The 22,500-nt window shown below is 38.3% G+C and overlaps 1 protein-coding gene across 17 annotated transcripts in view; it reads left to right on the forward strand.

Moving 5' to 3' along the window:
- Positions 1–22,500, forward strand: part of LOC144958336 (uncharacterized) — a 61,665-nt gene that overhangs the window by 49 nt on the left and 39,116 nt on the right. Inside the window, exons 1-4 of one of the 17 annotated variants that reach the window (XM_078890251.1) lie at positions 19–138; positions 3,922–4,062; positions 16,279–16,353; positions 20,888–22,084. In XM_078890251.1, coding sequence (XP_078746377.1) covers positions 21,590–22,084 — 495 coding nt within the window. In that variant the 5' untranslated portion in view covers positions 19–138; positions 3,922–4,062; positions 16,279–16,353; positions 20,888–21,589. Of the gene's footprint in view, positions 1–18; positions 139–3,921; positions 4,063–16,278; positions 16,354–18,962; positions 19,096–19,128; positions 19,904–20,887; positions 22,085–22,500 lie in introns of those variants that run through there. The other 16 variants (XR_013642397.1, XR_013642399.1, XM_078890245.1 and 13 more) reach the window with 16 other exon arrangements.

The raw sequence follows: 22,500 nt of genomic DNA on the forward strand, positions 1-22,500 counted from the left end.
GTATAACGATTACCTCACGTCTAACGGTCGCATGTGTTGCTCGATATTTACAATGTTATAAATTCATGTGTGCAGCAGTTTGTTACGTGGTGTGGTGTGTTCCATTTCAATAGATAGTTCGAAGATGACGCCACTCAGGTCTTTGTTATTGTTTTTTGCCATCCGCGTTTATGAGTAATGCTCACTGAACTGTACTAACCCGACTATAAACGTTCATGGATACACACAGTTTTATGTGTTGGTCCGTTATACTTCCGGATGGCAATGTTATGAACTTCTTAGCCAAGCGCATACTATCTATTGATAGTTCGAAGATGACGTCACTCAGGCCTTTGTTATTGTTTTTGCCATCCGCGTTTGTGAGTTGTTCTCACTAAACTGTATTAACCAGACTATAAAAGTTCATGGTTACACAGAGTTTATGTGTTGGTCAGTTATACTTCCGGATGGCAATGTTGTGAACTCCTTGGCCAAGCGCATTCTATCTATAGCTTTTAAAAAATTCTGAGATGTTACCCATCACCTTAAAACGGTTTTATGTCGGGGACAGTTTAGATGATGCAAAATTTAATTTGTAGCCAGTTGTAGTCAAAGTTGTTGCTAGAAGCTGTGGACTGTAAAAATAATTAAACAAAAATTAATTTGACTCATTCGATCATGACCAATTTTCAAGTACCAGGATTTTATGATAGTATTTTTCGATTTTACATTGCCGTATTGATACATTTTTCCTTACATTCAAAGTTGTGTAAAATTGTCTGTGAATGATACAATGCAATATGAGATTCTGTAATTATAAACTATTGTATAAGGCATTTAAAGGATAATTCCTATATTAAACCTTTAGTAAGGTAAGATAAGATAAGATATTATGATTATATATACTTACTTAATCCTCTTCGGACCTTGAGACACATAGGGCATCCACCAAACAAAATACCAAAAACGGAAAGTATCGGGCTCAAAACATTTCTTCAGCCACAAGAAATAAAACAGATCGTGTGTAATGTATTGGGGTTTTTATCGTTTGTTTGTTATTGTTTTTTTTTTTTTTTGTTTTTGTTTTTGTTTTTGTTTTTTGTTTTTTTGTTATTTGGGCTGAAGAACGGTTTTGATCCCGAAACGTTCGGTGTTTGGTATATTCATCTTTTTTTTTTTAAAGCTGTTATATTGATTTTTTGCTTATCAATTTTTAGCCAGAAATAGAAGACTTCTGACAACCTATTAACTTGTTTCATTAACTTTTAACTACATATTCTAGAAAGACGCTAAATTAAGAATTTTGGCCGGAAAATTCGCCCTTCAAATTATATCGATATCCATTTAAATGATCCTCGTCTTGGTAGAAAACACTTTTATACCCGGGACCCCTCGAGATCTTCCTTCAGTCCCAGGTTTGAGAGTTTTAGCCAAGATGAGGGTCATTTAAATCGATCGATATTTGAAGGATGTGTTTTCTGGCCAAAATCTTAAATACGTATTTATTTATTTATTTACTAGTAAAAAGCCCGCAATTTCGCGGGGAAAGAACTATTTTCATTCGATACTGTACTCACCATCATTTAATGAGGGCAGATTGGTAAACAACGTTGTCTGTGTAATTTGGTATATCTTCGGTTGATTTTTCTATGTGGCCCAATAATATATTTAATAATATATTCCCTCAACTAACCCCAAGAAAAAATTAAACCTAGTACCTTTAATTAACCCCAATAGGAAAAACAAACACCCTAGCACTTTAATAATACTTATGACTAACCCTAATAGGAAAAAAAATCATCCGATCTAGAGCTAACGGTAATAGAAAAAATCATGACAAATTGAATAAATAAACGCCTGACAAAAGATCAAAGGTGAAAATACAAATTTAAAGAATACTGGGGATGTAGGAGCTTTCGGAATTTCTCCCCTTTACTTAACTTATGGAAAAACAAACTTCCTAGCACCTTTAATAAGACTTATGACTAACCTCTCGAGCTAACCCTAATAGAAAAAAAAAAAACAACTCTCGGACTGCTTTGCACTACCTTTCAATATTTAACAAATCAAAATGGCGGCTGAAAATCAAAACAATGGTCAAATTAAGAAATTTTAAACTTTCACAAATCTATCAAGGTTTGTTCTAGAGTTTTTAAAATACTTCTAGATATAATGACAAATTGAATAAATAAATGCCTGACAAAACATCAACGGTGAAAATACAAATTTAAAGAATACTGGGGATGTAGGAGCTTTCGGAATGTCTCCCCTTTACTTAACTTATGGAAAAACAAACATCCTAGCACCTTTACTAAGACTTATGACTAACCTTAATAGAAAAAGAAATATCCTCGATCTCGAGCTAACCCTAATAGTAAAAAAAGAATCAAAATGGCGACTGAAATACCTTCATTTGATCAAGTGAATAATATCACTATGAATGCCACGATTTGCTGAAAAATGCCAACACCCACACACACATGTATAGATAGTATGCAGATGACTTACTCAGGCCTTTGTTATTGTTTTTGCCATCCGCGTTTGTGAGTCGTTCTCACTAAACTGTATTAACCAGACTATAAAAGTTCATGGTTACACAGAGTTTGTGTGTTGGTCCGTTATACTTCCGGATGGCAATGTTGTGAACTCCTTGGCCAAGCGCATTCTATCTATACACCACACACAACACACACACACACACAAACACACACACACACACACACACACACAAACATACACGCAATTAGAACATACATAACAACACTATCACCGCTAAATCAACAACACAACGGAAGTAATAATAATACTTGATGTCATAAATAGATGACGCAAATAGGATTCAATAGTCGTAACGTCACTTCCTTCCTAATGACGCATGGTAACTTAGTAACACTGGCTCTAAACTATCGGAACAATGGCGGACCCCCTTATGAAATATTTCTCCGACGAGCATAAAAGTGTATCCAGAGGAGAAAACATTATAAATATGATCTTGTTTTGACTTTTATACATTCTGATCACATGATAAATGAAAGGTTCTAGCCAGCTTGAAGAATAAAAAGTAATGATTTTCTTTGTTTAGAACCAAGATGGCCGCCGTTGCCGGGCTGCGTGACATCAGACTACTGAATCCAATTGACAACTTTTTACAGTGTCAAAATTAGTTGATTTTGGGAGTCAAGTGTCGTCGTTGGTACATATTTTATGATATCTGTTTGACTCAACGAACTTTCAAACTGACTTTAAATTATAAAAGGAAATCAAGTTATCTGTTTATCTATCTGTAAAAAATACATTTCTAATTTTCAAATCTTTCAGTAGAGTTGTGCGCCGTATCAATTTTTTTATTGACTGAAATAAGCACAATGTTCTCCACAATGCTATATTTTTTAAAGAAAGGATTTATTTATTTATTTATTTATCTATTTATTTATTTATTTATTTATTTATTTATTGTTGTCCAGAGAACCGCTGTTATGAAAAAAAGATTAACAATTCTTAAGAAATAGAAAAGTAATAATATGTTGTTTTTATTATTGCCAGTTTGGAGGTCCCGATAGCTCAGTTGGTAGAGCACTCGCTTCACGCGCAAAGGGACCGAGATCGATCCAGCGTGCAGTCAAGATTTTTTCTGACACTCCCCCCCCCCCTCCCCTTCTGTCCAGCCAACAGTGATTGGGTAGATGGGTAGATTGGTGTAGATCTGGCGGACTGTACTTTGCGATAGATTAGCGTCCTATCATAAGGGTAATTATCCGTTTCACGCTATAGAAACCGGGATAAACTCCGGCTCCACGGGCCCAATGGCTCGACAGGACTACTTGTCATTTTATCTTCCGAGTTTCAGTTCACTCCGCCATAACTTCGTTCTGAGGCATTGGGTTACATTTAAGATGTGATATTAATAGTATCTCATGAATATTCAAAAAAAAAACTATGTAGATATGTGGGAAGTGACCTCATAAATATTCACGTAATTGGAAAGCGGTTGTAATTATAATATATGATTACTGTTTGATATCTGGATAAATTGGGTTGTTGTTATTGTTGATTCATATGAATATCGGATACGTTCATGGATTGGTGAGTAGAGCATTTGGATTCTATGTAAACTTGTGCTTTTTTCTTTTTAACTTGAGCTTTTATATAGAGCAATACCCTCTAAACGTGCTCAAATCGCTTTACAAGGGGTCACTGACCAACAACAACACGTAGCATGTAGAACGACACATGAAGCCTGTTATGCGATATTACAATATTTTTTAGACAGATACAACGCTGTTGACGACCAGGTACTCATTTTGCACCTGAGTACGGTGAGAGAATGTGAGTAAAGAGCCTTTTCCAAGGACTCAACTATGCGCCGAGTGAGGCTCGAACTCAGGACCTCCCGATCCGAAAGCGAATGTCATACCACTAGTACCACATAACCAGACTGTGTAAAAGACCAAGGTTCGAATCTGAGCAGGACTCCTATTTACTTTTACTTTGTGACTTATTGTTGTTTACTTATCTGCAGTCGGGTAAGTGATGCTGCTATGCTATGCGATTGGGTAAAATAGTCACAACAATGTACTTTTAAACAGTCTGTTAGTGATAAGTTCAAACTAAATTATATCAATCAGATTATAAATAGTATGCGCTTGGCTAAGAAGTTCATAACATTGTCATCCGGAAGTATTACGGACCAACACACAAAACTCTGTGTAACCATGAACGTTTATAGTCTAGTTCATACAGTTAAGTGAGGATTACTCATAAACGTGGATGACCAAAAACAATAACAAAGACCTGAGTGATGTCAGATTCATACTATCTTTTGATAGCTCGAAGATGACGTCACTCAGGTCTTTGTTATTGTTTTTTGCCATCCTCGTTTATGAGTAATGCTCACTGAACTGTATTAACCTGACTATAAACGGTCATGGATACACACAGTTTTGTGTGTCGGTCCGTTATACTTCCGGATGGCAATGTTATGAGCTTCTTAGCCAAGTGCATACTATCTATAGATAGAATGCGCTTGGCCAAGGAGTTCACAACATTGCCATCCGGAAGTATAACGGACCAACACACAAAACTGTGTGTATCCATGAACGTTTATAGCCAGGTTAATACAGTTCAGTGAGCATTACTCATAAAACACGGATGGCAAAAAACAATAACAAAGACCTGACTGGCGTCATCTGCATACTATCTATAGTCTGGTCAGTTTAGTGAGAATTACTCATAAACGTGGATGGCAAAAAAACAATAACAAAGGCTGGAGTGACGTCAACTTTGATCTATCTATAGATAGAATGAAGTTGATGTCACTCAGGTCTTTGTTATTGTTTTTTGCCATCCGCGTTTATGAGTAATGCTCACTGAACTGTATTAACCCGACTATAAGATACACACAGTTTTGTGTGTTGGTCCGTTATACTTCCGGATGGCAATGTTATGAGCATCTTAGTCAAGCGCATACTATCTATAGATAGAATGAAGTTGATGTCACTCAGGTCTTTGTTATTGTTTTTTTTTTTTTTTGTAATCCACGTTTATGAGTGATGTCAACTTTATTCTATCTATATCCGGAAAGCGGATGTTGGGGCATGCCATAGCACAAATACTCATCATTTTAATTGTTTTTTTTATTTGTTTTTTTTTTTTTGATAATAATTTCACTCAGGATTGGGTTTTTTTAAGGATCCTTTTTTTAAAATGTCCCGATCGAATATTAATGACTAACTTACATGTTATACGAATTTTAGCTTATTTATGACGAACCATCACGAAGCCGTATTAGGTCGCGGCGATATGGTTCAGTGGTATGACACTCGCTTTCGGATCGGAAGGTCCTGGGTTCGAGCGTAGCCATCGTTTATTTATAGCCTGACACTGAAACCCAAAAGGACTGGTCTTTTGACGTCATTATTTGGTTTTTGCACCGCCTAGTGATTTGTCGTTAGTATTGGTCAAGGAAACAAGTGGTTAACCTATTGAATACAACTCACGATTTGTTTTCTTTTGTGACCAAAGACTGGCATTTTGACGTCATTTTTTGGTCAGTGTCAGAACGATGGCTACGGTTCGAGCCTCGCTCGGCGCATAGTTGAGTCCTTGGAAAAAGCTCTTTACTTACATTCTCTCACCGTACTCATATTTAAAATGAGTACCCGGCCGTTAACAGCGTTGTCTCTGTCCAAAACAAATTGTAACATCGCCTATTAGGCGTTGACCAGTCCTAAATGTTAAATGTTGCTGTTGGCCAAGGACCCCTTGTAAAGCGCTTTGAGCACATTTATGTAAAAAAAATATTACTATATCGCCTGGCAGGCGTCAAGTCTCGTTCCACATGTTACGTGTTGCTGTCGCCCAGGAGCCCTTTGTAAAGCGCTTCGACTACTTTTACTGGATATTGAAATATGAAAAATATCATTTTATTCTTTTTTATTTGTTGGTACGTTATATCAGCCTGGCGGATGTTGAGACATAGCATAGTTCAATCGTCATCATTTTAATTTTTAATTTTTGTGCATAACAATTTCACTCATAATTTAGTTTTTAAAAAAGCCCCGGTCTATTTTTGATTACTAACTTTGCATGTTATAGATAGTATGCAGATGACGTCACCCAGGCCTTTGTTATTGTTTTTGCCATCCGCGTTTGTGAGTTGTTCTCACTAAACTGTATTAACCTGACTATAAACGTTCATGGTTACACAGAGTTTGTGTGTTGGTCCTTTATACTTCCGGATGGCAATGTTGTGAACTCCTTGGCCAAGCGCATTCTATCTATACGAATTTTTATCTTATTTATGACCAACCATCACAAAGCAGTATTATGTGGGGATGAATTAGGAGCTGGAAAATACGTTTATAGCCACACAATACTCTTCAACAGTCGTAACGTCATTTCCTTCCTTATGACGTATGGTAACTTAGTAACACTGGCTCTAAACTAACGGAAGAATGGCGGACGCCCGTATGAATATTTCTCCGGCGAGCATAAAGGGTATCCAGAGGAAAAAAAACCACATACATTTGATCATGTTTTGACTTTTACACATTCTGATCATAAGACATATGAAAAGTTCTCGCCAGCATGAAAAATAAAAAGGAATGATTTTTTTTTTGTTTAGAACCAAGATGGCCGCAGTTGCCGGGAGGCGTGACATCAGACTATTGAATCGTAGTCGATAATCGACGGTTCAAACCTCGGCAATATATATATGCAGTGGTGTATACCACATCTTTCTGATCATTTACCACTTTTAAATTTTCTTTCCATGTCTATTAGAACCGAACTTATGAATTTTTGTCTGAATAGAATTTGTTGCTATGGGAAACACTTATCTTCAATTTTGGTTCATATCTCAAATCTTCCCGAGTTTTCTAGGCCAGCCTCACATTTGGGTCACATAAGACAGAATACTGTTTTGAGGTGCTAGATCACTATTGTTGTTTGTTTTCTGGAAGAGCGGGAGTCTTTTTTTTTTCTTTTTTTTTTTTTTTTGTTTATTTTGTTTATTTGTACGTTGTGCGACTATGTTGTCTTGTCGCTTGACTCTTGCCTTCGAATCTGTGGGCTTTTACTGTTTCATTGTTTGCCATGGTCAGGTGACCAGATTTTTAAAATGATAATGCTCTACGTTTGATTGAAATACCCTTTCATTTCTACACGCCACATCAATGGTACCAAACACACACCTATGTGTAACTTTAAAAGTTTAAAATCTAACAGAGAGAATAGGATTCAATAGTCTGATGTCACGTCCGCCCAGCAACGAGCAACTTGGTTCTAAACAAAGAAAATCGGTACTTTTTATTCTTCATGCTGGCTAGAACCTTTTCACATGTCATGTGATCTCAGAATGTATAAAAGTAAAAACATGATCAGATTTACAATGTTTTTCTCCTCTGGATACACTTTTATGCTCGTCGGAGAAGTATTCCATAAGGTCGTCCGCCATTGTTCCGATAGTTAAGAACCAATTTTTAATTTACTATGCGTCATTACGAGGGAAGTGACGTCATGACTGTTGAAGCCTATTGAGTACAATCATAAGCATCTTTCAAAGGTGCCAAACACCCAAATTAGTCAGCTCGTGGCCTTCGTTATCTCAGACTAGGAATGAAATTGATGTCACTGAGTTTAGTAACTGACTTTTAACAGCCTGTTGTCTGATTAGTTCTCACTAAATTCTATCAATTAGACTAAACGCGTTTAAAAGTTGCACACAGTTTTGTGTGTTGTGTATGTTTAATTTGGCTGGTGGATGTTGTGAGCATTTTGCCAAAACGCATAGCATCAATAGCCTGACCCTGAGACTTGTCTTTTTCGTCATAATTTACAAATAGTGAGTTGTCGCTAGTAGTACTCCTGGCGCTGATATGACCTTAATGTGTTGCGAGCGCCGTGAAACCCTTAAAAACAAAAACATTAGTAGTACTCAATGAAATCAAATGATTGCATTTGTTGACCATTTGATCGTTGCCATCGTATAGTTATAGATAGTTCAAAGATGACGTCACTCAGGCCTTTGTTATTGTTTTTTGCCATCCGCGTTTATGAGTAGATCTCACTAAATTGTATTAACCAGACGAAACGATCATGATTCCATACAGTTTTGTGTGTTGGCCAGTTATACTTCCGGATGGCAATGGTGTGAACTTCTTAGCCAAGTGCATACTATCTAAAGCCTGACACTGACCAAAAAATGACTTCAAAAGTCTTTGGCCACAAAAGAAAACAAATCGTGAGTTGTTTTCAATGGTTCAACTTGTTTCCTTGAGCTCTACTAACGACAACTCACTAGACGCTTCATAAACCTAAAAAATGACGTCAAACTGCCAGTCCTAGAGGGTTCTAGCGTGGCCTTCGTAAAATTATGGCCTGACATTGACCAAAAAATGTGCTCATGGAAACAAGTTATTTCATTGGTTGAACTATTGAATACAACTCACGATTTGTTTTCTTTTGTGGCAAAAGACTGGCATTTTGACGTCATTTTTTGGTCAGTATCAGGCCATAATTTTACGAAGGCCACGCTAGAACCCACTGACTTATAGTTCGACGTCATTTTCTAGGTTTTTGCACTGTCTAGTGGGTTGTCGTTAGTAAGTAGAGCTCAAGGAAACAAGTTATTTCATTGGTTGAACTATTGAATACAACTCACGATTTGTTTGTTTGGGGTTTTTTTACGGCCAAAGACATGTCTTTTGACGTCATTTTTTGGTCAGTGTCAGGCTATAAGTTAACGATGGCTACGGTTTCTCGCCCAATTTTCGGCCATTGTGTGGTCTTGAAGAATGAAAACAACTCACCTAGTCATGCCACGTGGTAAAGTCGATTAGATCGTATTTTGACTTATAAAACAAATTGTGCTCATCCAATGTGTTGTTTTTAACACAAAACACACTTAGTGAGCACACGATCCAAGCGCAGTATTGCTTTGAGATTTCAACGAAAACTTTTATTGAGGCTTTACTATTCAAGTTGGATAATTCAGCGCGTGATCGTGCAAATGGTTTGATTTATTTTGGGATTGAAGTTTCTGTTGTTTCCAGGCATTTTGGCGTGTGAGTATATTTATAATGGATCAAAAATTGTACTTGCATAGCTTTATTTATTACTTAAATCGCAGAGGGTATGAAAGTAAATTTATCTCTATGTGTTCTACAATTTGTCTTTAAATGTTGTCAACCCGATGGATGGAGAGTAAACTCATATGATTGAGAGTCTATGACAGATGGAGGATTCGTTATAGTCGATCGATATTTGGAGGTCGAGTTTTCTGGCCAAATTTAAACAAAAACATTTTTAGAGTTTGTCAGTTGACTCTATCACAAAGCTGCCTACTTGAATTTTTTTCAATTTCGTAATTTCCAAGGGAAAGAAAAGGAAAAGTCGCTATAAATAGCTTTACAAATCGACATAACTCTTCTTTTTTTTTTCATTTTGACCAGAAAACTAACCTCAAAAATCGATCAATTAAAATGTCCAAAACTTTTTAATAGTCTCAAAATAGAGATCCCTTTGAAGTCTCGGGTTTGAGAATCATTTTAAAAGTTGGAGATACTTTGTAGAATCGATTGAATTTTAAGATACAGTTTTCTGGCCAAAATGTACAAAATGAGTTAGGCCAGAAGACAGAAGTTTAGTTGTGTGGGATGCCTCTGTTGTCGTCTCTGTTATCTGGTATCGATTTAAAGCCAAATTGTGATAAGGCGCCTTAAAGGGATAACAGTGTGTGGCTTTGTGGTCAACTGGCATGCTACTAGGGTTGGTGCCTGGGAGTCTCCGGCTTGAGTCCCGCTGTCTTGGGCAGCGCAAAGAGGCACCTTAATGTGATGACATTGTGTGACTTCGTGGCCGAGTGACATGCTACTAGGGTTGGTGCCTGGGAGTCTCCGGCTTGAGTCCCGCTGTCTTGGGCAGCGCAAAGAGGCACCTTAATGTGATGACATTGTGTGACTTCGTGGCCGAGTGACATGCTACTAGGGTTGGTACCTGAGAGTCTCCGGCTTGAGTCCCGCTGTCTTGGGCAGCGCAAAGAGGCACTTTAATGTGATGACATTGTGTGACTTCGTGGCCGAGTGACATGCTACTAGGGTTGGTACCTGGGAGTCCCAGGCTTGAGTCCCGCTGTCTTGGGCAGCGCAAAGAGGCACCTTAATGTGATGACATTGTGTGACTTCGTGGCCGAGTGACATGCTACTAGGGTTGGTGCCTGGGAGTCTCCGGCTTGAGTCCCGCTGTCTTGGGCAGCGCAAAGAGGCACCTTAATGTGATGACATTGTGTGACTTCGTGGCCGAGTGACATGCTACTAGGGTTGGTACCTGGGAGTCTCCGGCTTGAGTCCCGCTGTCTTGGGCAGCGCAAAGAGGCACTTTAATGTGATGACATTGTGTGACTTCGTGGCCGAGTAACATGCTACTAGGGTTGGTACCTGGGAGTCCCAGGCTTGAGTCCCGCTGTCTTGGGCAGCGCAAAGAGGCACCTTAATGTGATGACATTGTGTGACTTCGTGGCCGAGTGACATGCTACTAGGGTTGGTGCCTGGGAGTCCCAGGCTTGAGTCCCGCTGTCTTGGGCAGCGCAAAGAGGCACCTTAATGTGATGGCATTGTGTGACTTCGTGGCCGAGTGACATGCTACTAGGGTTGGTAACTGGGAGTCTCCGGCTTGAGTCCCGCTGTCTTGGGCAGCGCAAAGAGGCACCTTAATGTGATGACATTGTGTGACTTCGTGGCCGAGTGACATGCTACTAGGGTTGGTGCCTGGGAGTCTCCGGCTTGAGTCCCGCTGTCTTGGACAGCGCAAAGAGGCACCTTCATGTGATGACATTGTGTGACTTCGTGGCCGAGTGACATGCTACTAGGGTTGATGCCTGGGAGTCTCCGGCTTGAGTCCCGCTGTCTTGGGAAGCGCAAAGAGGCACCTTAATGCGATGACATTGTGTGACTTCGTGGCCGAGTGACATGCTACTAGGGCTGGTGCCTGGGAGTCTCCGGCTTGAGTCCCGCTGTCTTGTTGCAGCGCAAAGAGGCACCTTAATGTGATGACATTGTGTGACTTCGTGGCCGAGTGACATGCTACTTGGGTTGGTACCTGGGAGTCTCCGGCTTGAGTCCCGCTGTCTTGGGCAGCGCAAAGAGGCACCTTAATGTGATGACATTGTGTGACTTCTTGGCCGAGTGACATGCTACTAGGGTTGGTGCCTGGGAGTCTCCGGCTTGAACCCCGCTGTCTTGGGCAGCGCAAAGAGGCACCTTAATGTGATGACATTGTGTGACTTCGTGGCCGAGTGACATGCTACTAGGGTTGGTGCCTGGGAGTCCCAGGCTTGAGTCCCGCTGTCTTGGGCAGCGCAAAGAGGCACCTTAATGTGATGACATTGTGTGACTTCGTGGCCAAGTGACATGCTACTAGGGTTGGTACGTCGCCATCGTAAACTTATAGTGTCGCTGACAAAAAAATGACTTCAAAAGACAAGGGTCTGGCGACATAAGAAAACAAATCGTGAGTTGTATTCAACAGTTCAACTTATAAAATCACTTGTTTCCTTGAGCACCACTAACGACAAATCAATAGACGCTGCACAAATCTTTAAAAATGGCGTCTAACAATAAATCCCTGTTGGTTCTAGTGCCAGGCTATAGATAGTTCGAAGATGACGTAACTCAGGTCTTTGTTATTGTTTTTTGCCATCCGCGTTTATGAGTACTGCTCACTGAACTGTTTTAACCCGACTATAAACGTTCATGGATACACACTATTTTGTGTGTTGGTCCGTTTTACTTCCGGATGGCAATGTTATGAGCTTCTAAGCCAGGCGCATACTATCTATAAAATCACTTGTTTCCTTGAGCACCACTAACGACAAATCAATAGACGCTGCACAAATCTTTAAAAATGGCGTCTAACAATGTCCTAGTGGGTTCTAGTGCCAGGCTATAGATAGTTCGAAGATGACGTAACTCAGGTCTTTGTTATTGTTTTTTGCCATCCGCGTTTATGAGTAATGCTCACTGAACTGTATTAACCCGACTATAAACGTTCATGGATACACACTATTTTGTGTGTTGGTCCGTTATACTTCCGGATGGCAATGTTATGAGCTTCTTCGCTAAGCGCATACTATCTATATTATGTTAACGATGGCGACGGTTGGTCGCCGTGAGTCCCGCTGTCTTGGGCAGCTCAAAGTTGAGTCCTTAGGAAAAGGCTTTTTACTACCACTTTCTGACCATACGCAAATCATGTAAACTGAGTACCTACTCTGCTGGGGTCTGATTCATGGAGCGGGACTATGGTAGTCTCAGACTATAGCAAAGTCTGAGACTTTGTAGTCTAAGACTTTGGGAAGTCAGAGACTACGGAAAGTAAGCTATTCATGGAGTCAGACTTCGTCCCTGACTATCAAGTCTCTGACTACGCTTGCGAAGTCTCAGACTACAGAGGTCAATCTATTTTTAACTGGGGATTCCTCGGAAACGTATCACAAAACGTCATAGAAATGTGTTACTTTTCCAGCTGCGCATGCGTCATACGAAGTGGCACAGAAATCATATCTATTTCTTCTTCGTGTTTGTTTTGATCGGTTTTTTTTTTTTGTTGTTGTTGTTTTTTTTTTGCCCCACAAATAAAAATGATGTGAGACAAGTTTAGGGGTGTAAAAATTGTTTTAGAATGTGTGTGTGTGTTTGTGTGTGTGTGTGTGTGTGTGTGTAATGTTTTTAGTAAATATAAATAACGATGGCACTTAAATGATTCTTATCAACGGTGGAGCATTGTTCTAAGTAGAGAGCGGTGGGCGCTGCCTGAGGCATGGGGTCCCGAAAATACTAACGAAAGAGTGAAGATGGATAGGAATCGGTGGAAACAATACAGACAATGGGCGTTTCGGGTACAAACCCTTCGTCGGTACAACAATAAACAAATAAACGTGGAAAACAAATAAGAAGAAATGCAGTATAAATTGCATCGTCTGTACTCAACGATGGTTGGAGTGTGAACGAATCGTTAGCGTGGTGTGATAGAAATGATGAGGCCAGTGAGAGACGTGAAATTTCTAGAAAATAATGGACGATAAAAGACATAATAGAAATGTAATAGTAGTCGTAGTAGTAGTAGTAGTAGTAGTAGTAGTAGTAGTAGTAGTAGTAGTAGTAGTAGTAGTAGTAGTAGTAGTGGTATTAGTGGTAGTGGGAGTAGTAGTAGTAGTAGTAGTGGTATTAGTGGTAGTGGGAGTAGTAGTAGAAGTAGAAGTAGTAGTAGAAGTAGTAGTAGTAGTAGTAGTAAGTCACTATGAAACAATATGTGTACCTGGAAAGTGTATGGAATGGACAAGATGGGGAGTGTATGTGCGATTGTTGAACCTTCGAGATATTAAAATAAAATAAAACAAAACCAAAAAAAAAAAAAAATAATAAAAAAATAAATAAAAATAAAATCAAAAACTGTCGGGTAGCCTTGTTCTAATCGCAGTACAATTACTCCCACCAGCGTATAGCACATATGATTTTGAAATATAGTCCCAGACTACGATATTTACACCTGCTAAATCGCGGGTGTAAATTTCACCCGTTTAGTCCCTCGTTTAGTCTTAGACTTCGCGTAGTCCGGCTTCATGAATAGCTTACTACGACTTTTAGTCAGAGACTACCGATATAGTCTCAGACTATCGTCGTAGTCCCGCTCCATGAATTAGAGCCCAGGTAACAAGAGTTGTCTACTGTCGTCTTTCTTATCTGTCATGGTCGGTACTAAGGCTAGGTCGACATAATATTACCGTTTTGAGACGATGGGTCACAACTGCGGAAAACTCAGAAGATCGTATTTATTTTTATCATTTTAATTCTAAATCCACATTTCTAGAATATACGATCCATACCATCTTTATACTCGTAGATAGATCGAAGTTGACGTCACTCCGGCCCTTTTTTTGTTTTTTTTTTTTTTTTTTTTTTTGCCATCCGCGTTTATGAATAATTCTCACTAAACTGTATTAACCAGACTATAAACGTTTAAGGTTACTTATAGTTTTGTGTGTTGGTCCATTATACTTTCGGATGGCAATGTTGTGAGTTTCTTAGCCAAGCGCATATGATCGTTTTTAGATTGTGGATGACATTGTCCTTGCTGTGCTGCTCACGTAAAGTCATAACTTAAAAAAAAAAATAAACAAAGCCCATAGTGAAAAGTTTAAAAAGATAAATAAGTTTTGAAAAAAAAACACAAAAATTAATTTCAAAGTTCAAGAAGATAAAGCAGATGTTATCTTGTCTTCCCACATAGAACAGTGGGTATTTTATTCAGACAAATACCATCGATAGTAAAACCCGTGGAATTTGCTATGTTTACCAATCACTGTTATTATTTACATTATGATGACTGTCCGAGGGGCGTGGCTATTTAGATTCAATCCACTTTTCCAGAAATCCAATCCATACCATCTTTGTAGCGTTTTTAGATATTTTCCTTGCTTTGCTGATCACGTAAAGTCATGACTTTTTAAAAAATATATTTTTTTAAAACTGGGTGGGGTTCCTGACCTCCCATAGTGGGCAGGGAGTTGGTTGCTGTGTCTTCTACCCCCTATATGTTTTTTTTTCCAATTGCTTTCTGTCTTTGTCTTGGAATGAGACTACTTAGTTTTGTCCTGACCCTGGCCTGAGTCATTGGCTGGGAGGGAAACAGTCGAATGTATAGTTACAGTTTTGGGAGATGATATTTTTTCCTTGTATATCATCTCTCTGTTATGTATCTACTGTTATTATATTATTTTAAACATATGATTTGTAAACATCTGAGTGTATTCCTCTAAGTTGGATCTTGTGCTGGTATCTGTTTGACGCTTTTAGGTGATCTCAAACTAAAATACACTGATGGTGTGCTCTTGGAATTTAAATCTGTTCCCTACTTGTACCATTCCCCTTGTCTTATTTTTCTCTTCAAGTCTTTTTAATTGTATATCAAAATGTTTTTACTATTCAATTTTATTCTATATGACCTAAATGTGTTGCAAGCGCCGTAAAACACTTAAAAACAAACAAACAAACCAACAAACAAACAAAACAAAGCGCATAGATCTAGTAAACATTTTAAATGATCAATTAATAAAAAACAAAGATAACGCCATCTAACTCAATTTCAAAGTTCAAGAAGATAAAATCCCGATGTTATCTCGTCTTTCCCACGCTTTAATCACATGCTATCGTGGTTTGAAATAGAGAAAGAAAAAAGCAATTAAAATTGTAGACAGAAAAATCGTCCTACAAATCATATCAATCGATTAAACTGACGCTCATAATATTGTCGGCTATGTGGTCTATTAATGGTATCACAGTCGCTTTCAGATCGGAAGGTCCTGAGTTCGAGCCTCGCCCGGAGCATAGTAGAGCCCTTGTTGAAGGCTTTTTACTCACATTCTCTCACCGCCCTCAGGTGTAAAATAAGTACCTGGCCGTTAACAACGTTGCTGCTGTCCGAAAAAAAATATAATATCGCCTACCAGGCGTCATGTCCCGTCCTACGTGTTAAATGTTGCTGTTGGACAGGGACCCCTTGTAAAGCGGTTTGAGCACGTTTAGTGCATATTGCGCTATATAGAAGCACAATTTTTTATTTCAGCTCAATTGTCAAAACTCTCAAACTTTGGACTCCCTTAATCAATGACATCCTTTGAAGTCCCAGGTTAGAGAGTTTTTATTACAAGGTGAAGGTCGTTTAATTGATTTGATATTTATTTTTTGAAGGACGAGCTTTCTCGCCAAAATTTTTTAAATGTGTTTTTGGTTTTTGTTCTTTCAGATTACGACAGAATGGACACGTAGTGGAAGGGGAGATAAACACGCCCCTCGGACAGTCGTCCGAGTGTAAACAAAGGTAGTTCGTGCTAAGCTTAGCAATCTACACGGCATTTTCATCGAGGGTATACTCACTGGTTAATACAGTTTAGTGAATATTACTCAAAAACCTGGGTGGCAAAAAAAATGATTTTAATTTAAAAAATAAAAGATAAAATAACAAAGACCTGAGTGACGTCAATTTCATTCTATCTATAGTCTAATTGAGAGAATATTGATAGAACGAAGTTGACGTCATCCAGGTCTTTGTTATTATTTTCTGCCATCCACGTTTATGAGTAATTCTCACTAAACTGTATTAACCAGACTATAAACGTTCTTGGTTACACAGTTTTGTGTGTTGGTCCGTTATACTTCCGGATGGCAATCTTGTGAGTATCTTAGGATGGGGGGAAGCGGGTTGGCTAAAATCCTTTTGGTGTTTTTTTCTATTTTCAGAGGTCATATATCTCAGTTCGGAGAAAACCAGCAGTTGTTGGTGATAGTGACTGTTTTTTTGTTTTTGTTTTTTTTTTGTTTTGTTTTGTTTTTTTGGAGGGGGGGGGTTGTTTTTATTTACTTTTTGTTTTGTTTTTATTTTTTTTGTTTTTGCTTTTCATTCATTGACAACATGTCATTTTAATTGACACTTTAAATTGTTTATTTTGAAATCGTCCACAATGACATGAGATAAGATCCGAGTTGTGTTCGTTCGTACGGCACGTATCATTATGGCGATTATGTGATCTTGTAATATGACACTCTTTTTCGAATCGGAAGGTCCTGGGTTCGAGCCCGGCTATGAGTGGCGCATAGTTGAGTCATTGGAAAAGACTCATTACTCACATTCTCTCACCGTACCCAGGTGTAAAATGAGTGACTTGTCTCTGTCGGGAAAAAAATTGTAATATATTGCGTAGCAGGCGTCATGTCTCGTCCAACATGTTCTGTGTTGCTGTTGGCTTGGGATCCCTTGTAAATTGCTTTGGGCACACTTTAGTGGGTATTAAAATTTGATAGATTGAATGTATGAAAGAAGGCCACCCTGTTCATAAATTTAGAAAGATGTTAACCAATAGGGAACAAAAGTGTGATGTCATAAAAACTGGTTCCAATCTCATTGGAAGTGTAAAACCACTCATCCGGAGGACTGGATACACAGCTTGTGTAATTGATTTCCTGATTTCAGAATCATGGTGTCTTATTTTCTAGTCTAAACATATCCTTGAGTTCTGAGCTTGAGCTTTTTTATATAGCGCAATAGCCACTAAACGTGCTCAAAGCGCTTTACAAAGGGTCCCTGACCAACAGCAACACGAACAAGTAGAACGAGACATGACGCCTATTAGGCGCTAATATCATTTTTCTCTGAAAGAGACAAAGCTATTAATGACCAGGTACTCATTTTACACCTGAGTACGATGAGAAAACGTGAATAAAGAGCATTTCCAATGACTCAACTATGCGCCGAGCGAGCAAGGCTCGAACCCAGGACCTTCCGATCCGAAAGCGAGTGTTTCATACCACTAGACCACATAGCCGCACTGGACGTCTTAAAGATCATCCATCCTCTCTCTTATATGTAATCCCTAGAATCAATATATATATATATATATATATATATATATATATATATATATATATATATATATATCCTGCTACTGAAATAAATAGTTATGCCACCTTATGATTTATTAAATAACCTATACCTTAAACTATTAATCCTTCGAAGGATTGCTTATATATACACTCTTCCAATGATTTTGGAACCGGAAAAGTAGAAGGTGTGACGTCATCACTCGATCATCATTATTGTTTTATTAACTTTAACAGTCAATTGTTGGATTCAAGCAAGCAAGCTATTCGACACCTGCTGGTACACAGCGACATAGTACCATATTGAGACCGTCGGCTACAAAGTATTATGACTATTAATATTACTAAGTGTGGATGTGAGATTGTAATGTCAACTATGACCTAGAAAGATAAAAGATTTTGCAGCCAAACTCTAGAGAGAGAGAAAATAAAAACAACAAATTTTAATAATTTTAGCCAGAAAAAATATTTTTACTCCAAATATACATCGGTGAGAATGTTCCACAACTGATCAAATAAATAACTATGTGAAATTGAATTTAAGATTCGATTCAATATAGGAAAACAGATCAAATGGACGTTTCGGGTTTCCCCTCTATCAACAAAACAGGATGACTGAAACATTACAGTCTTTCATTCATCCTCTTTTGTTGATAAAGGGGAAACCCGAAATGTCCATTTTATCTGTTTTACAGTGTTTCATTCATCCTGTTTTGTTGATAGAGGGGAAATTCGAAACGTCCATTCTATCTGTTTTCGTATATTAAATTGATGCTTACATTCAATATCACATTGTTATTTATTTCTTCGAGCTTCGAGCAGCATTTACGCAATTGATCAAAAGGCTTAAACCTGAGACGAAGTTGAATTCTCCAGTTTGAAATTATTATTATTATTATTATTAGTAGAAGTAGAAGTAGTAGTAGTAGTATATAGTAGTAGTAGTAGTAGTAGTAGTAGTAGTAGTAGTATAGTAGTAGTAGTAGTAGTAGTAATAGTAACTTTAGGATCATTTTATTTAATTGTTATTTGAATTTAATGTTTTCTTTCCAGGTTGGAAAGAAAAATTGATAAATAAAAGTTTGGCTGGAAATAGTTTGTTGTGGCCACAGTGGTCGCGAGATCAAGTGTCTCAGGGTTCATAAAGGATGCTGAAAGCTACTTGACTCGGTTGTTTTACAGAGAGGTATCTATACCTACTATCGCTCTTTGAAAACACATTTTCAAAAACTTTTGACCAGAAAAATCGTCCTTCAAATATCAATCGATCAAAATGACCCTCATTTTTGTCAAAAACTATGAAACTTGGGACTCTCCCTTCAAATACTTCCGGTGGTCCCAGGTTTTAGTATTTTGGGAGGGTTTTTTGTTGTTGTTTTTTTTTTTAACAAGATAAGGGTGTCATTTTCATTGATTGATATTTGAAGGAGGAGTTTCTGGTCATATTTTTATAAATGTGTTGTTTTATTGTATGACAGTTTAGGATATGGATATAAATGAGTTCTCTGTTTGACTTGGACAAAGGAAAAATCAATGACAATACACTATATTGTGACAAGATTTGAGATTTTGTGTTTTTCCGTATGATAGGAGGAGTGCGTTTTTCTATAACAAGTTCAATGATCAAGACATGTTATGATAAAATTTCAAATTTATAACGGCTTTATGATGACGTGCACTTATTCGCAGGTCTGATAACCAAATTCCTTACGGCTCATTGTCGTAATAGAAATCTCAACAACAACAAAAATGGCGCAAAATATTGTCTATTACAACAATGTTAAGCTAGGCCCATAATTCGGTTCGAATGTCAGACCTGCATATATGTGTACGCGTCGATTTATGATAATAGGAATAGATGTGATTTATAACAAGTTAAAAGACAAAGACGTGTTATTTTTAAATGTCACATTCATAATGGATTTATTGCATAATATGTCACCTGTCGTCTCGAAACGGTATTATGTCTGGATGAATAATAGGACCTACAAAAAGTGAATATAATATTTAGAAATCAAATAATGAGAAATACAAACTTCGTTTTAATCCTCTCCTTACCACCTATATCAAAATCGCATTTGTTACGCCAAAATATGCATTTTTCTTATTCATGTTTATTTTGTACATCACAAACTTTGAAGAATGACCTTTGTTTAATTAATAAGAACATAACGTTTTGTAGAGAGCTTGTTTGAGTTTTGTTTGATTTTACTCCTGGATAAGCCTGCCATTTTGGGAAAATATTGAAAATGATCGGTAAGGAGAGAGTTAAACAACGATAGAAATAGTTTTTTATGTATTTGTTCTCCGGCATAACGAAGAGAAACTCACCCCACGTATCATGTTTGCTGCAATGAATCTGGGTGGGGTTCCTGACCTCCCATAGTGGGCAGGAAGGTACATACTGTGTCTTCTATCCCCCTATGTCTGTTTTCCAACATGCTTTCTGTCTTTGTCTCGGAATGAGATTACTTGGTTTTGTCCTGGCCCTGGCTGAGAGGGAAACAGTCAAATGTATAGTTAGTTTTGGGAGATGATATTTTTTTCCTTGTAAATCATCCCTCTGTTATTATGTTTTGTTTATGTATCATATGAATTGTAAACATTTGAGTGTATTCCTCTTCGTGGGTACCTGTGCTTGTGTCTGGATGAGACTTTTAGGTGATCTCAAACTAAGTACACTGATAGTGTGCTCTTGGAATCTACAACTGTTGCCTATTTGACCCAATTCTCCTTTGTCTGCCTTATTCTTGGATGCTTTAATTGTAATTCTAAATTTTTTTACTATCCCATTTTCTTCCTTTTTACTGGCGCTGATATGACCTTAATGTGTTGCAAGCGCCGTAAAACCCTTAAAAACAAAACAAACAAACAAGCTGCAATGAATGGAATTTTCATCACTTGGTACATTCCGACATAGAACCATTTATAGACGACGGGTGAAATCCTTATAAAATGATAATAATATGTGTTAAAAGGTCATTCTCATGACAGTCGACACGAAAAGACAACAGTTTTAAATCATGATGGAAAACTGTGGAAGACATAATTAGTTTTCACCTATTTCTCTATGGAATGGAGAACATGTCAAAAGCTTACAGTTACAGTATAGCAGAAATATCTCCTTGGATGGTCAGAAATGCTAATTCTGTGTCACACAAATGGCGGTCAAAATAAAAACAGTCATTATTAGCTGAGTGACGTCACCATCATTCATTCATTCATTCATTCATTCATTCATTCATTCATTCATTCTATAGCACTCAAGGAAATCTGCAGAATATTCCAGAATGACATCAAGGACTTAAACTTAAAGTAAAGCATTAAAAATTATAACAGAAATAGCTCCTCGGATGGTCAGAAATGCTATTTCTGTGTCACCTAAATGATGGTCTGAATATAAACAAAAACTTTTAGCCGTGTGACGTAATCATCATATATCCATTCGTCCATTCTATTGATAGTATGAGTTGGCTAAGGAGCTCACAACATTGCCATCCGGAACTATAACGAACCAACACACAAAACTATGTGTATCCTTGAACGTTTTTAGTCTGGTTGATACAGTTTAGTGAGAATTACTCATAAACAAGGGTGGCAAAAATCAAGAAAAAAAGACCGAAGTGACGTCAACTTCATACTATCTACAACATTCTAGGAAATCTGCAGAATATTCCAGAATGACGTCAAGAACTTGGCAACATCGGTTCTTAAACGCCTTCGTCGTGTATTTCCTGATCGGGCCAGTCATGGGTGTCGCTTGGAACTGCATCTGGACTCTTCTCAGCGAGGAAATCATCTACCCGGAGAACAAAGAAATCTCAGTTTGGATTTCCTTCGCCATCGGGTACACCGGAAGTCTTCTGGCCGCTCATTTCCAAGACAACATCTACCAGTTCGCAACTAGGCACGGCTTCCCGTTTTTCTTCGTCGTGTCTCGCTTGTATTCCTACGCCATGTTCTTCGTTTCCGGCAACGCATGGCGTGCGATCTGGGAAGGATTGGATTTTTACACGGGGGTCAGTGAGAGGAATGCGTTGGTCACATCACTGGCGGCGTACGCTGCCCTCCTCATCTTACGAAGTTCGAGACAGGTTGTGTTCGCTCCGTGTGTGCTGAGTATGGATTTCCCTCTAGATGATTACTTCAAGGCCACGAGTTATTTTGGGGTCAAGGTGAGCCTTTGTTGATTCTTATAATATAAATAAATAAATAATAAAATAAATGAAATTCCCTTTATTCGTCCCCATGGGGAAATTTGTCTTTAGGGTCTATTCCAAGGGTTGACCGGAACAGCCCAGGCGTTAGCCGCAGTGCAGCGCCGCAAAGTGAGCTAGGGCGAGGTGACTTGCTCAAGGCCACACAGCGCGGCGGTTGATCGAACTCCGTACCTTTTGATTACGAAGCAAAGACTATGCCGCTGAGCCACGCTGTCCCATATTATTTGATTTCTGAATGTGAACCTGTATGAAAAGGTGTCCATATTATCTCCTCCTCCCCCCCTCCCCCTCTCCTCTCTCTCTCTCTCTCTCTCATCTCTCTCTCTCTCTCTCTCTCTCTCTCTCTCTCTCTCTCTCTCTCTCTCTCTCTC

Source organism: Berghia stephanieae, chromosome 12 (assembly GCF_034508935.2).
Source record: "Berghia stephanieae isolate SIO BIC M18660-M18661 chromosome 12, UCSD_Bste_1.3, whole genome shotgun sequence".
In the NCBI taxonomy this organism is placed as follows: Eukaryota; Metazoa; Mollusca; class Gastropoda; order Nudibranchia; family Aeolidiidae; genus Berghia; species Berghia stephanieae.